The sequence below is a fragment of the Numida meleagris genome, chromosome 1 (genome assembly GCF_002078875.1).
Source record: "Numida meleagris isolate 19003 breed g44 Domestic line chromosome 1, NumMel1.0, whole genome shotgun sequence".
NCBI lineage: Eukaryota > Metazoa > Chordata > Aves > Galliformes > Numididae > Numida > Numida meleagris.
Genome location: NC_034409.1, coordinates 71,682,206 through 71,698,675, shown reverse-complemented (window position 1 = coordinate 71,698,675; position 16,470 = coordinate 71,682,206). Strand labels below are relative to the sequence as shown.

Here is a 16,470-nt window from a genome sequence, read left to right as displayed (position 1 = left end):
CAGGCAGTTATAGAGAGCGATGAGGTCTCCCCTGAGCCTCCTCTTCTCCAGACTGAACAATCCCAGCTCCTGCAGCCACTCCTCATAAGGCCTGTGCTCCAGACCCCTCACCAGCTTCATCGGCCTCCTCTGAACACGCTCCAGGGCCTTGATGTCTTTCTTGCAGTGAGGGGCCCAAAACTGGACACAGTACTTGAGGTGCAGCCTCACCAGCTCTGAGAACAGAGGGACAATGACCTTCCCTACTCCTACTGGCAACACTATTTCTGATACAAGACAGGATGCCATTGGCCTTCTTGGCCATCTGGGCACACTGCTGGCTCATGCTCAGCAGAGCATCGACTAATACCCCCAGGTCTGTTTCTTCCACACAATCTTCCAGCCACTCTGCCCCAAGCCTGTAGCGTTGCCTGGGGTTGTTGTGATCAAAGTGCAGGACCCGGCACTTGGTCTTGTTGAACCTCATCCCACTGGCTTCAGCCTAGAGATTCAGCCTGTCCAGATCCCTCTGTAGGGCCTTGCTACCCCCAGGCAGATTGACACTTCCTGCCAGCTTGGTGTCATCTGTAATCTCACTGACGGTGCACTCAATGCCCTCATCCAGGTCATCAATAAAGATATTGAAGAGGACAGGCCCCAGCACTGATGCCTGGGGAACACCACTCGTGACTGGTCACCAGCTGGATTTAACTCCATTCACCACCACTCTCTGGGCCCGGCCCTCTAGCCAACTCCTTACCCAGCAAAGAGTGCACCAGTCCAAGCCATGGGCTGCCAGCTTCTCCAGGACCTAATAATTTCCAAATAGTTTCATTGACATTTTTGCTAAGAATTCTCAGAAGTTCTTGAGCAAACAAATCTTGAAGTGAACTGAGGGAAAGCACAGGCAGAATGAATAGACATAAACTACAGAGAAACAGAGTTCGTGTTCTTCATTAGGCTTTTACCTTCTAAGCAAGGCTACATGGTAGCATTTGATGCAAAGAGCATAGCCTACATATAGATACACTCATATAGATGTACATATATATATGTACACATATATATACATACATATCTACATATACATATATACACACACAGCTTAGTCTGTTTAGATCTTAGAAACATAGAATGTATTAGGTTGGAAGGAACATAATGATCATCTAGTTCCAACTCCCCTGCCATGGGCCAAGTTGCCAACCTCTAGATCAGTCTGTCCAGGATCCCATCCAATCTGGCCTTGAATGTTTCCAGAGATGGGGCATCCACAACCTCTCTGGGCAACCTGTTCCCACACTCCACCACCCTCTGAGTAAAATATTTCTTCCTAATATCTAAACCAGATCTCCTCTCTTTTAGTTTAAAGCAATTCCCCCTTGTCCTATCACTTATCAGACCATGTAAAAAGTTGTTTCTCCTCCTGCTTATAAGCTGCCTTCAATCACTGGAAGGTCACAATGAGGTCTCACTGGAGCCTTCTCTTCTCCAAGCTAAACAAGCCCAACTCCCTCAATCTTTCTTCACAGGACAGGTGATCCAGCCCTTTGATCATCTTTGTAGCCCTCCTCTGGACCCTCTCCAACAGCTCCGCATACTTCCTCTACTGGGGCCCCAGACCTGGATGCAGTACTCCAGATGGGGCCTCACGAGGGCAGAGCAGAAGGGCACAATCACCTCCTTCTTCCTGCTGGCCACCCTTTTTGATGCAGCCCAGGATACTGTTGGCCTTCCAGGCTGCAAGAGCACACTGCTGGCTCACATCCAGTTTTTGTCCATCAGGACCCCCAAGTCCTTCTCCATAGGGCTGCTCTCAATAAGTTCTTCCAGTCTGTATTCATATCTGGGATTGCCTCGACTTAAGTGCAACACCTTGCACTTGGCATTACTAAACCTCATTAGGTTAATGTGTGCCCACTTTTTGAACATGTCCACGTCCCTCTAGATTATGTCCCTCCATTCTACTGCGTCAACTGCATCACTCAGGTTGGTGTCATCAGCAAACTTGCTGAGGGAACACTCAATCCCACTGTCTAAGTCATTGATAAAGATGTTGAAGAGCACCAGTTCCAAGATGACCCCTGGGGGACACCACTCGTGACCAGCCTCCAGCTGGACATAGAGCCATTGACAACAATGCTTTGGCTACGACCATCCAATCAATCCGTTATCCACCAAATAGACCAGCCTTCAAATCCATATCTCACCAATTTGGACATAAGGATGTAGTGCATGACCATGTCAAAAGCCTTGCACAAGTCCAGTTAGATGACATCAGTTGCCCTTCCTTGGTCCACCGATGCTGTCACTCCATCACTGAAGGCCACCAGATTGGCCACATACTATCTGCCCTTGGTGAAGCATTGCTGGCTGTTTTGGATCACCTCCACATCTTGCATGTGCCTTAACATAGCTTCCAGAAGGCTCTGTCCCATGATCTTCCCAAGCACAGAGGTGAAGCTCACTGGACTGTTGTTCCCTGGGTCTTCTTCCTTTCCCCCTTCTTGAAAATGGGAGTAATGTTTCCCTTTTTCCAGTCACCGGAAACATTGCCTGATAGCTGTGGGCGCTTGGTCCCGTTACAGAATTCCCCCAGTCAGTGTGGCATCAGAATAGCAAGTTTTCAGAATAGCAAGTTCTCTTAATAGCAAGTTCTTTTTACTGTTTTACACACACCTTATATATCCTTCACTCGTAAGCAGTAAATCCACTCACTGTTAATTATCCTTAAGTTCTTCACAACAACGTAGATAACAAACAAAGGGTTGCTTAACTGTCCCAGAAGTGACCACATTAGCTGTGCGTACTAAAGACTATTCTGTTTACACCTTAGCCCTGTCTCCAGACTCCGGAGGCCTCATAGAGATAAGATCTACCAGAGTCTGTTGGGCTCTTTCTTGTTAAATCTCCCCCCACAGATAGCCACAATTTTTCAAATATCACGGAGAGCATCTTGACAACCACATCAGCCAGTTCCTTTAGAACACTGGGATGCATGTCATCTGGTACCATAGACTTGTACAGATTTAGTCACACGAGGAGGTCTTGCTCCGCTTTTACACTGGGAAAGATTTTGCTCTCCTGAACCCTGCTTTAGAAGTTCAGGGACACAAGAGGTGCAGAAAGCCTGACTGGCCATGAAGACCAAAGCAAAGGACTCGTTAAGTACCTCAGTCTTCTCCATGTGTGAGGAGGCCAGATCTCCCTTTTCATTTATCAGAGGAGGTACACAAAAGACAATGCCTTTTTGTATTCCAAACTTCTGAAACTGCTGGAGTCTGGAAAGAATTTCCACTTTCACAATTACAATTTGATCAAACAACAAGCAACTGGAAATGGATCTCAACATGGAAAGTACTATTTAATCCTAAACAGGGACACTGCTAACAGGTCTGCCTGTAAACAACTACCTAAATATCTTCCACATATAAAAGAACAAGAAACATTTGTCTTCAGTCATGTTTTTAGCCTGCTGTGACTTCAACATTCCAAGGATCAACTGTTAGGGAAATGAAGTGGCAACCCAACTGGTGAACGACCCAGAGCCTCCAACATTTCCGCATCGGAACAGCTGAGAAGAGCGGCATCAGCACCTTGGACAGCACCCCTGCGCCTCCAAGTGGGTGGAGGCCAGCTTCAAAGGCTGCGGCACCTGGACGCCCTTTGCCGAGCTCAGCACATTTTTCCCCACAGCCCTACGGCTGCCCTGTCTCTGACAGATGCCAAAATGGTGGCATAAGGTGGAGACCTTAGCAATTTTAGGGAGGTAGTGAAAACTGAAAGAAAAATGGCTGCTTCTGCTTACCTCACAATTTCTCCTTCTCTGGCATTTAATATGAAGAAGCCTGTAACAATAATGTAAGACAGCAAATTCTAAGTCAACATCAGACAATGATGCAGGTAAGGCTAGGTATAAAGAAAGTTTTATGTAGTTTTAGGTGCCACCTCACATTTGCATTGCTTTGATTTGGAAATAAAGGGGAGATTTTCTTTTTAAGTCTCCCTGCCCAAACACTCACACCAAGTTTAAAATATAAAATCAATTGTTAAATAAAGATGGTGATAATGGCATTAAGTGCCAGGGATTTTATTTTTTTGTTGGTTACATTTACAAAAACGTATTTTACAAGTACTTAAGGCAAAACAACTCTAAGTTACTAGATGAAGCAGTAAGAATTCAGAACTCCACAATTAAACTTATTTCTCACAAGTAAAAAGAGGCTTTTTAAAATTCTACTTGTGATATAAAAAATAGACCTTAAAAAAAGATCTGATCACTATTGTTTGAAAGCACTCAAAAGCAATAAGATGGTCATAAGACTTGATCTGACTATTCTGCCTCTTCACAAACTCAATAAAGCTTGCTTTTTATGACTGATTGCTGTGCTGTATTAATCCCCTACCATATAAAACAAGCCTATTGGAGACTAAGACTCCACTGAGGGAGTACAGGGAAGCTGTTGTGTTCAGAGAATTAATCCATCTAGGAAAATCAAAAGCCAACCACTCACAATACAGTAATCAGCATGTTCTCCACTGTGAAAGCCCTACATTTCCCATTTAGAAGACACAACCATTACTCCATTATGCACTGAAACACACAAAACCCCTTTACTAATTTGTGTTTGTTATTATTTGCTTTATATTTACAGGTTTGTGTGCATGATGGGTACACAACGCTTAAGTTAAAAAAAAAAAAGGAAGAAAAAAAAGAAAAAAAAGCTTCCTATTCCCTACTGCTTAAAAAGAAAAAGGGACTCCCACTGTTTTTTCCACAACCAAAGCCCTTTCTGGATTTGCTTTGTGAATAGGATTTTAACTCTTTGTTACCCTAAATAAAAGGAAACTATCTGCATTTTTTCTTCAAATATGAAGTTTATTTTCTGTTCACAATAAATATTTTTTCTCACTTTGTTAAATTGACATGAGTTTCCTAACTAGTATGGTTAAAGTAAGTGTTTGAGGTTTTATAATTCCTCAATTATAAACCATGTCACTTTATTTCTAGGTGATAGTACACTTGATGCTTCTTTGTTAATAAAAGCTTCATCCTTTCCTTTTAAAATCAAAAGATGTTGCCTCCTAAATAAAAAGAGTGAGGTTTTTTATAGTGGTTTTTTTTTTTTTTTGGTCATTCAGGTACTAGAATTATGAATTTTCAGATATGCTGTGAAGATTAAGAATGCCAGCTCTAAATCTGATGTGATGCAGTAATTTAACTGCTAAATGAATTCTGGTTCAAGTACAAGAATTAAGGCTTATGGAATCATTGAGAGACCATAATCTGATTGCACACATACTCAGGAAGAACCAAAACCATACCCTCTTCCACTCAGGTAGCAAATGTCATTTACCTGTATAAGAAATTACTTTATAAACTGAATTTTAAACACAACCATTTTTAATATTCTCTGAAACGTTCCTGTCAAATTATTATTTTTAAAAAAGCTTTTTTCTAAAACAATGCTTTTCTCCATTTGTTTTTAATTGACTTGTCACTAAAGCAAAAAAAGTACAAGTCTTTTTTTCCAATTGTCATTACACCTTTATATACATCCTTTACATAATAAATGGATGAAGACTTTGCAATTTTGTTTCATGGCCTTGAAAACCAAAATGTGACTAAAATCTCACTAGATCAAATTCATAGTTCCTCTACTTGGAATGAATGACATTGAAGTCTGAAAGCAAAACTGAGAAGATCTTAGTAATCTGGCTAAACTCTGTATCAGTTATAAGCAGTAAAATACATTTTCCAGAGCTCAATGTACTTTGTAATTTTTTTCCCCATTTTTAAGTACAAAACTGGATTTGAGAAGTGAAGCTGATGCACACGGCCCAATGGCTATTACAAGTAGTTTCAGGACATAAACTTACCTTTTCAGATGAGAATATGATTACATTACAAAAACATAAACAATTTAACTTTTCTGGGACCTTTCTGTTTGGACTGAAGATAATCAAATAAAAGCAGCGATAGTCAAGAGCTAGTAACATTAAGTTATGATTCTTATTTGGTTTATACATGGAGGATTACATTTCCTCAATACCAGGGCAAGGTATGGCAAACACAGTGTTAACCGTGACTACCCCACCAGTACTCCCCCCTCCCCCCCAATCCTTCCCTTTCTCAGCCCCCCTTCTCAATCCCCATCTCATTCATGCCACATTCCAGAGTGGCAGGGTCCAACAACAATATAGGAGGGTACCCAAAATGAAGAGGCAGGGCCCTCCATTCTTCTGCCTCTCTTGAATTAATTAACTGGAAATGAGTTTTGTCAATGTTTTGGAAAGGCAGAGGAGTGAAAAGAATCTGCTAGAATTAATCACAGTGAGAAACTACCTCTTCAGCAGTCTGCCAGAGTTCAGAAAACCCATGAGAAGTGCAAAATAAAAGGAAAGTGGGCTGACTTACCATCCAAAGGAACAAATAAAATTCAAACAAACACCAGAGTCTCCAAAACAGAGACATGCCCCAGTGCAAAGGAATGTAGCATCTGTTGCCACAACAGCTTCAGCTTTGTTTTTAATATACTTGTCACAAAAACTGAAAGGTATCAAGGCAGAAAACACAATTTACTAACAATTTAATATGCTGAAGGCATGTTTTGTTTAATTCACTAAATATTTACGTACATCCAATGTTCCACTGTTATTTATGTAAGTACAGTTATTTAAGCACCATGAGAGAAAACAAACAACTTTCATTGTTTTGCCCTGGTTCAGCACAGATCTTGTAAATATACAGGGCAAACTGCAAAGCAGTTGCTTTAGTTGTGTTCTTAGTAATAGTTACCCTCAGGCTTAGCAAAGGAAATTCTAACTCAATAGGTCATCTTTAAACTAGTGAAACAGGAAAGTAATGACATTTCAACCACCTGAAAAAGGGCTTTTTTTCCATAAATTCATTTATCTAGGTATATAGAAAAAGCAGACATATCTCTTTGTTTACAACAGGAAGGGAGAACAATTGTATGGCAGTTTTTCCAAGAATGAACAAAACACATTCAGCCAACTGGAACTAAAACTGAAGAAGTCTTGATGGTCTCAGCAGGGAAAACATTTTAAAAGAGAATGATTCAACTTTTCTTAATTTTTTCGTTCATGAAGGTTTTTTTTTCTGGCAGATCTCAGAATTAACTTTTTGTCTTGTTTCTCTATCTGTAAACCCATACTCTCAAGGGCAGAATTATCTGCCAGCCCTTTCTCCTCCATCTGTGCAATAAGCTCTTGGTTTCTCTCATTTTGTTCAGTGAGATTTCGGATAGCGTATACTGCCCACTGGTTCAGAACTGTTGAACAGTGTTAAGGATCATTTTTTGGTGTGTTTTTATTTTTTTTCTTTTTCATTTTGATTTGTAAACGTTTCCTCCCATTCTCTCAAAACCAGAAAAACAGAAGAAATCTAGGGTTTGAAAAAGTAAGATACTTACAGATTATGTCTCTGAACCTACGAAGACTAGCATATCAAGTAATTTAAGTTTAAATGAGTTATGTCCATTAACTTCAGTCAAGTTTACTAGGTTTTATCTTGAAAAAAAAAAAAAGAAGAACAAAATGAACTGCAACAACAATTAAGAATAGCACAAAGAATGTGGGAGACACTTAAAATATTTGTCCTTTAAAGTTAACTAGATTCAGTTCTTTGTGCCTGGGTACTTTTGCAACCTCGCCAACATAAAAGACACTACGAACACCAGCAGGTAGTTCCTGCTCATGTTAACATGGGCACAAGCTGCAATGCATTCACCTTCTAAGGTGGTCCCTTGAGGCCAGGATTGAGGCACACATTAGAGACATAGACAAAGGATTTTAACTCCCAAGATTATCAGTAAGGCATTTTCCCAGTGAACTACAGTGTTCATCTTATGAAGTGTCAGAGTTGTTAGCCCTAATTCTGCAGCTGAAAGCTATGTGATGATATAATCTTTCCCAGGTTACCCATACGGGAGGCAAGCAATTCTGAATCACACAAAAGTGGTTTGCCTGCAGGGCACCAATTATTTACTACATGTAGCTTCACATCCAGTAGAAGAATATGCATAATTTACTCATCTCATTGATGTGTTTTGGGCTGGACAGTATCTAAGCAGAGAGATGAGAATAGTGCTCTTATGGGCATTTGCCAGGGGGTGACTGGAGGGGAAATTCAATGGGGGAAGATGGGAATCTGAACCAAAAGAATAAAATAAGCAAATTGGACACTGTTACACAGTCTATCATGATAACATTTGGAAAACCTGGTATTTCTGCACCAGCCACTGCACATGTATTCTTACAACAGTCTTAATATTTTCTGTATGTATCTTGCACTGAGTATAGTGCCACCTTGCTCCTGCCTCCTTATAACCACAGAAATAGTTAAATGCAAAAAAAAAAAAAAAAAAAAAAAAAAAAAAAAAAAAAAAAAAAAAAAAAAAGACTGAAATAAAAAGCGAACGAGGAATCCTCAACAGAGAAAAATGTTTAAATGAAGAGTATACTGGCCAAACATCAGAGGAAACACACATGCTAGGGAATAATCCTGCACTGGCATGCGTTCGTGAAACAGTCCACTGCCCTTTAATAGCAATTTATATTTACTTAAATGTTCACACAGCTCAAAACTGGAAATCAAAAGTGGTAAAGCAGTAACAACTATAGTGCTTTTTTTCTGGCAGCTTTTAAGACAGTCAGGGAACATGCTGCACACTTCTGTCATTTAAAAAATTCTGGCCAAGGCTGGATCCAGGTGGGGTAATGACAGAGTAGAGAAATGTAGACAAAAATAAAATCATATATCATATGAAGACCTGAAAAGGTGAACATGACAGAGTATCGATGTATTGTCTTCTGTCAGTGCATCACTCCTATGGTTAAATAAAAAGACAAGTACCAAAATATGTATGTAAGTTAGATAAGCTGAATATTTCCACTGAATATTACATTTGAGTGTATAAAACAACAAAATATCAAAGAAATCAAATCATACAGAAGCAGAATCTCCTTAATCAGCTCCAAAGGAGAAAACAAACTTCAGAATGCTGAAGCACGCAATGAATGGAGATGAGTAAGTGTATGGAAAGAGGCTGATACCTAGCAGGTCTTCCCCAGGTCTGATTTAGGGCATTTAATGAGTGCCAGAAAGTAATATGAAGTTCTGAAATTTTCATTTGAGAAAAAATGCTGTCACCCCCTTGGCTCTTCTCCTAGGAAGAGGTATAAAATTCTCTTGTGTTCCTAAAGCACAACAATGAATTTCACTTACATAAGAAAATATCTCCTAAAAGAAAAAAAAAAAATTCAAAGACTGATAGTTTTCAATCCTGCAAAGAGCCTCACAGAAAATAAAAAAAGTACTCTTTTTTTTTTTTTTTATTTGTCTTGGGAATACTCCTGCTGCACTGCTAGAATCCACAGCAAATGATGTTTTCCAATTATCATATCTATTCATGCTTAGATAATATCTAAGACATCCCCATTATTTTATGAACTCTATCAGCATTATGGCATTTATCATTATTGACTACTGTAGCTGAAGCTGAAAAATGGTTTCAATAACGTTTTTCACTCATTCAAAAACTCTTTTCTGTATACAGGTTTTCCATTGTAAATTCAGTCATGAATATGCATGATTTCCCTTGTTCACATGCTGTGTGAGGCTAAGACCTTTGGATGGCTGTGTGCAGAACTAGACAGTCTTAAGTGTCAGCAGAGATTAAAGCAAGTCGCCAGTTAATATTCACATTACCCTCTTGCTCCTCTCCAAAAATAGAGACACACAGAGAAAATTAAACATATTCTAGAGTCTCTAATCCTACCAACACTTTAAGCACTTTATTGTAAGCTCAGCTTTAGAAAGAGAGCTTCTAAAGTTTCCATAGTTACTACAAATAACAGAATGAGTCTGTTTGTTGTGAAACGTAGCAAACACTGTAGATCTGACTGGAGTATTGCTGTCTAGATTTTTCCAGCAGAACATACTGCAGCATCAAATTAATATTACAGACAAGGAAGTGAAGATTACAACTCTCCCTTGCAGTGGAGAGGGCATACAGAAGAAATTAAAATTTAATTTCATTTTTGCAGGAGCTTCACTACTAGACTGTGTCCAGTAAACAAGCAAACACTTGTACACGCTTTCAGAAATTATTTTCCAATGCAATTTAGTTCCAATGCTATGTGATTCCTAAATTATTTTTACTTATACAAACAATACGGAACCAACTTGTTCTGTGTTCCACACTGGTGCAACAAATCTTCAAACAGCAATTTAAAATTTACCATCCAGTCTCCTCTGGATCATAACTTCAGCTGGCAGGGAGTAGGCATAGGAGGCATGGAGGCAGAAAGGAAAGGTGTCTGCTCTAAAGAATGAAAAGTGTTGCTATCTGGAATCAACAAATACAAAAACTATGCCCCCTGAATTCTGTACTAATTTTGCCATTGACTGAAAAGGGAACTTTTCATAATTCTATTCTTTATTTTCTTATGGATTTTGCTACAACAGGTTGCAAGAGCAACCTAGTGCTAGCAACAGAACAGTGACTTATTTAGGAGTTTATTGCCATATGAAAATACAATTGTCTGCTGTCAGGAGCCACTAACCAATACCCTGTTGTGAAGTACTACTAGGAGGACTTCAAAAAAAAAATCCTGATTTTTCATTCTCATCTCAGGTGCTCAAATTTGCTAAGTCTGTTGTAACCTCCAGGACCTCACCTCTGTCCCTGAAAAGGTGATGGAATAAAATGTTTTGGATACTCTCTCCAAGCAACTGGACGAGAAGGTTATCAGGCGTAGTCAACGTGGATTCACCAAAGGGAAATCATGCTTGACCAATCTGGTAGCTTTCTATGATGTTATCACTGGCTGGTTAGACGAGGGGAGAGCAGCGGATGTTGTCTACCTTGAGTTTAGCAAGGCATTTGATGCTCTCTCTCACAACATCCTTGTTAAGAAACTCAGAAAGTGTGGGATAGATGAGCAGATGTCAAGGTGGATTGACAACTGGCTGACTGGCAGAGCTCTGTCATCAGTGGCACAGAGTGTGGTTGGAGGCTGGTAACTAGTGATGTTCCCCAGGGGTGGTGCTGGGTCCCATCTTGTTCAACATCTTCATCAGCGAGCTGGATGATGGGACAGAGTCCACCCACAGCAAATTTGCTGATGATACAAAGCTGAGAGGAGTGGCTGACACAGCAGAGGGCTGTGCTGCCATTGAGAGAGTTGGGCAGGGAGGAACCTGATGAGGTTTAACAAGTGTAGAGTCTTGCACCTGGGGAGGGATAACTGCATGCATCAGTACAGGTTGAGGGATGACCTGCTGGAGAGGAGCTCTGCAGAGAAGGACCTAGGGTCCTGATGGCCAACGGATTTGGCATAAGCCAGCAGTGTGGCCTGGTGTCCAAGAAGGCCAATGGTATCCCGGGATGCATTAAAAAGGGAGTGGCCAGCAGGTCAAGGGAGGTGATCCCTCCCCTCTACTTTGCCATTGTGAGGCCACATTTAGAATACTGCGTTCAGTTCAAAAAAGACAGGGACTCCTAGAAGGAGTCCAGTGGAGGGCCACAAAGATAATAAAGCTCCTGGAGTATCTCCTGTATGAGGAAAGGCTGAGTAACCTGGGTCTGTTCAGCCTGGGGAAAAGAAGACTCAGAGGGGATCTGATAAATGTTTATAAATATCTAAAGGGAGGTGGGAGGCAAATGGATGAGGCCAGGCTCTTCTTGGTGCTGTGTAGCAGTAGGACAAGGAGTAATGGCCTAAAACTTGAACACAGGAAGTTCCGTACTAACATGTGGAATAACTTCTTTACGTTAAGGGTGATGGAACACTGGAACAGGTTGCCCAGAGAGGCTGTGGAGTCTCCTATGGAAACAATCAACATCTATCAGAACACCCACCTGTATGACCTCTTGTAGGGTACCTGCTTTAGTGTGGGGGGGGGGGGGCTGACTTGATGATCCATTGAGGTCCCTTCCAACTCCAGCAATTCTGTGATTCTATGATCACTATGAATTGTTCTGTAAAACAGTTTGGATTCTACAGATGAAAAATAGTGGACATAATTAATGAGTTTTGAATCTGACTTGGTAGACAAACACGAATGCATAAGTAATGCTGAAAGTACTTTGCTTGAAAAAGGCAGGTAATAAGTTCTCAAGCAAGTTCAGTATTATCATTAACTTACATAGGACATTAAAGAATGGTGGCAAAGAGACTGAAATATGTACTTCATTCTTCTTAAGTCCTCTTGATGTTTATTATTTCCGAGAATTTATAAATGTAACATATTTGGTGGAGAGTTTGATATGCTGCATAGTTTAGATATTTTTGTTTGTTTCAGTTTGACAATTTCCTGCATTACAATAGTTTTTCTATAATTAAACAACTGCTTTGGAAACTCTCTTCCATAAAAGTCAGTTGTTCAAATGAGAAAAAAAGGGTATTCCTTGTCTGATTCCATTAGCTCATTTAATTCAGATTTTTTGACTATTTAAACATTAGCTTAATTCAAACCACGTATAAGAAGAGATACAAAACATTATCATGACTGACAACCCACATAGTCTGGAATCACAATCAAACTAACTTTTTATGCAGTAGCTAAAGCTGTCCTTCTCTAAGAGCTGTTCTGGAACAGGTCTGTAGGACTGGAAACCAGAAATAATGAAAACACAGTCCTTGCTAAAAATGTTTCTTTCCAGTCTTCAACACACAATCCAATTCTTGCTACAACTTCTCCAGACAAGAACAAAATACTTAAGTGTTCAATTATAAGAATTGCTTCCACTTACAGACCCGACTGGACCACAATGGAAAGAAATAAAAAGATCGTCCTTTCACGCCATTTTAAGTACTTTCATATCACAGCAACTTCAAGACAACTCTTCTCACCATTAAAACAGGTCTCTAAACAGCTACTGGCACTGTTAATCAGAGTTGGGATCAATGTGCTATGATTGACTGCATGTTGTAGGTAGTCATGATTTTGGTCCCTCATCGTCAGACAAATCGCTTACAAAGTGCTGCAAGACTCTTCCTATTGGGGATTTTAGCAGTTTTTATTCAGTACTAGAAGCTGTATAAAATGACATAAATTCCTTAAAACTCCTCCTTTATCTGTAAATAAGTTTTATGCCTGTTCAAGACATTACCTAAAAAAGTAATCATAGAAAACATAAAGATCTAAGGGTACCATCTTAACATAGTTATTTTGAAGAAGTTACATCATATTTTTTAGAACACATGTTTGGGACTCCATTTATTCCTGACATTTGATTATCACCATCAGAAAACTTCAGGAATTCAGCCTATGCAAACTTGGAATATTCTGCCTAGAAGCTACAAAGAAAAGGCCTAAAATACTTTGGTTGTTGTATTTTTACTCAGCAGATTCCAAAACAGTCATCACCATCCATGCTTGCAGTTGTCATATTCTGAATTCAAGAGCTGGAAACATGCAGTGCCTTATCAAGCAGGAATGTCCCTCCCTTCCCTGCTTGTCCTGGCTCTTGCAGAGAATACAATCAAACTCATCTCATATAGAAGCCTCAAAGGTGGAGGTACACCAGATGCTGTAAGAGGCATTTATTCCTCATCTCTAGCACCAGGGAACCGATAGCAGATGTTCAATTTCACTGCAACTCTCATTTGCTCTGAGGTCAGTAGGAGAGTTGGACCATTCAACTCCAAGCCAGCTTCAATCTCGACCACTATGTGGCAGCAAAGCTTCGCTGGAAATAGAAGATTAAAGTGCCTGCAGCCAGCCCTGCCCTCCTCCTCACTGGGAGAGAAGGAGCAGAGTGGTACAAGCACTCCAAGTCCACCTCCATGAGGTATTTTGATTAAGAAAGAAAGCTTAGTCACAAAAATCTGAACTAGGGTTTACAGTTAGAATTCCACCTTGCAGAATAATGTTGCTTTGCCAGAGCAAGATCTCAAATGATACAATTTCAGAAGAGACAAATGGGCCAAACTACTCTGTTTGAATTAATTAAATAGTTTCAGTATTAAGACTGTCCATAATTCAGCCTACAGAAATTAAGAAACATCTGTAGTAGAAAATAATTGCACACTGAATATTTTTTCAGTTCCCCAGCCTTCCAGCAGTTATTTCTTCCTTCATCAAACACCATCTTCCTGTAGCTACCTATACTTCTACCAGTCTCCAAACATCCTACCTGCTAGCTGTTTCTTAAAGCATACCTTGTGGTATACAGTTTCCTTTAAAATGGAGCTGATGTACTATGTATAATAAGTAGATAGGCATGTTATATCTCTTCTATAACTTTCAGTGAAATTTAATCCAACTAAACATCTACGGCCAACAATTTAAGACCAGAATGGACAATTACTTATCTTTAGTCTGACACTTCTGCACAGAATACAGATCACTGAAATTTAAAGCACTCTTGAAATCGAGCCTGTCAATTCTGTTTTATCCATAAGATGTTTTTTATGTCTTTTTCTGAAAGATACTCAGTACTGACTGGGAGATTTCACCGTGTCCTTAATATTCCACTGGCTAAATCTTTTCACTCATTACAGTCTGAGACTTCTTTATAGTTTGTGTTTTTCCAAACACTAATTTTCATTATAGATTTGGAAAAAAAATCACAAATCCTGATCAAGGCAAATGGTACAGATCTTCTGTATGAACTAACCATAGACACTGAGGAAGACAAACCATGCTTCGCAAAATTTTTGACCCTCTTCCATTTGTATTTTTCAGTGCTTCTTCTGAAATACAGGCACCAGGGTTTCATGGCAAATCATGCGAAAACTTGCCATATGGCTACAAGGGCAACACCAGCTAATTGCTCCTTTCAGCTTTTTTTTTTCTGAGTAATTTCAATAAAATGAAAAACAAAACCTAAAAAAATCCAGGTGCCCTCCTAGCTTTGCCCCCCAAAATAGAGTCCTAGCTCTTCAAGTTATTTGGAAATACTTTTCCAGCACTACTTAACTACAAGATGGACAGATCCAGATTTTGAGGCTCTTCCTTACTTTCAGGGCTTTCTTGTCTGCTTTTAGCTACACACAGCCCACATCAGTGATGGCCAGATAACTGGTACCCAATATTCATTAAGTTGCTGTATACTACTTTGGTAATTTGGCTTACAGGAATAATTATACAGAGAGAAATTTGTTGTTTTTTTCTTCCACCTGTTTCACTTGTATTTCTAGGTTAACAGATCACACAAGACATCACTGAAAAGTTTAATATATCCAAGCTGCTTATAGTTTTTTTTTTTTATGTTTGTCGGCTAAAAAACATTCAATTCATATTCTATGTAGCTCCTTTCATTCTCTGCAGGACTTAAAAGGAGAATGCCAACATACCTTAGCACACTAAGAAATTAAACAAAATTTCTGTCAAGCACTATGGAACTACTAAAGCCATATTACATACATAGTTACATTAGGCTATGTTTTTATTTTATTTTAGTAATATCTTATGCAACAACTTAAAATTTCTATAAAAATTTTAAGCAATAACCTCTACTTTGTTATACTTTTTCCTATACTCCAACTGCTAATACTAGTTTCAGGCATGAATTGGACACATTCATTTTCACTTGTTTGGGTTGCCCATTTTTTAAAAAGTTATGACTTATACTTTTAATAGAAACCCATAACCTACTTTAAAACAGAAGGAATCATACTTCTGATAATTTTCAAGCTAACGCACTACAGTTACTATACTCTACTCTTACAGACCCTTCTATCCTTGTTTTAAGAATTCATGACAACTAAGCTTAACTGCTAGTTATCTATAACAGGTACTAGAATGTTAGGAAACTGATACACTAAAAAAAAAAGCTTCAATTACTGTTACATGCCTAAAAATGCCTCAGCTTACTTTCTTTTCCCAGGTATAGAAAGAAAAAAGTAAAATCCCATTCAGTTGAAACTCAGGTATCAAATTACGACTAAAACGTACTGCAAACACTGAGGTGTAACGCGCCGAAACGTAGGGGAACGGTAATTGTGTTAACAAACTGAATAGATATCAGGCAGGCTGCAGTCATTTTAAATTTCTTTAGACATATGAAGAAATAAGCTCCACCTACACATAGAAATGTATTCATGCACATTTATAGGTATACATACAGAAATAAACAGCTTTTCTAAAACCCTTATAAAATAGAAATTAAAGAGGTCAAATGAAACTGTAAGCAATCTTGCACTAGACTGGAAAAAAAACATCTTAGTTAACATGTGAAATGTAGTCAAGCTAATTCCAATCCATATTTCAGAAAACTAAGTGAGATAAGCAGAATCACAATTTGGATAGAAGCTCTTCTATTTGTAATAGAGTTTCAACTACATATGCAGATTCAACAAGGATCTGAATGCCTGCTCACCTTCCAGCACAGTACTCAAGTATTTTATTGAATTAGGGTCTCTGAATAATGCAAGTGGCATTAACTCCCACCCCAACAGTTTCAGTAATTTCAAAAGTCACTTTATGACAAATAAAACAATGAAGGTAAATGAAACTCC

General features: G+C 39.2%; 1 protein-coding gene across 2 annotated transcripts in view; it reads right to left on the bottom strand.

The window, feature by feature from the left end:
• ATXN10 (ataxin 10) overlaps window positions 5,094-16,470 on the bottom strand; it is a 100,278-nt gene continuing 88,901 nt past the window's right edge. The window contains exon 11 of one of the 2 annotated variants that reach the window (XM_021393134.1): window positions 5,094-7,271. In XM_021393134.1, the coding sequence (XP_021248809.1) occupies window positions 7,069-7,271 (203 nt within the window). In that variant the 3' untranslated portion in view covers window positions 5,094-7,068. The remainder of the gene's footprint in view (window positions 7,272-16,470) is intronic. The other variant, XM_021393140.1, reaches the window with a different exon arrangement.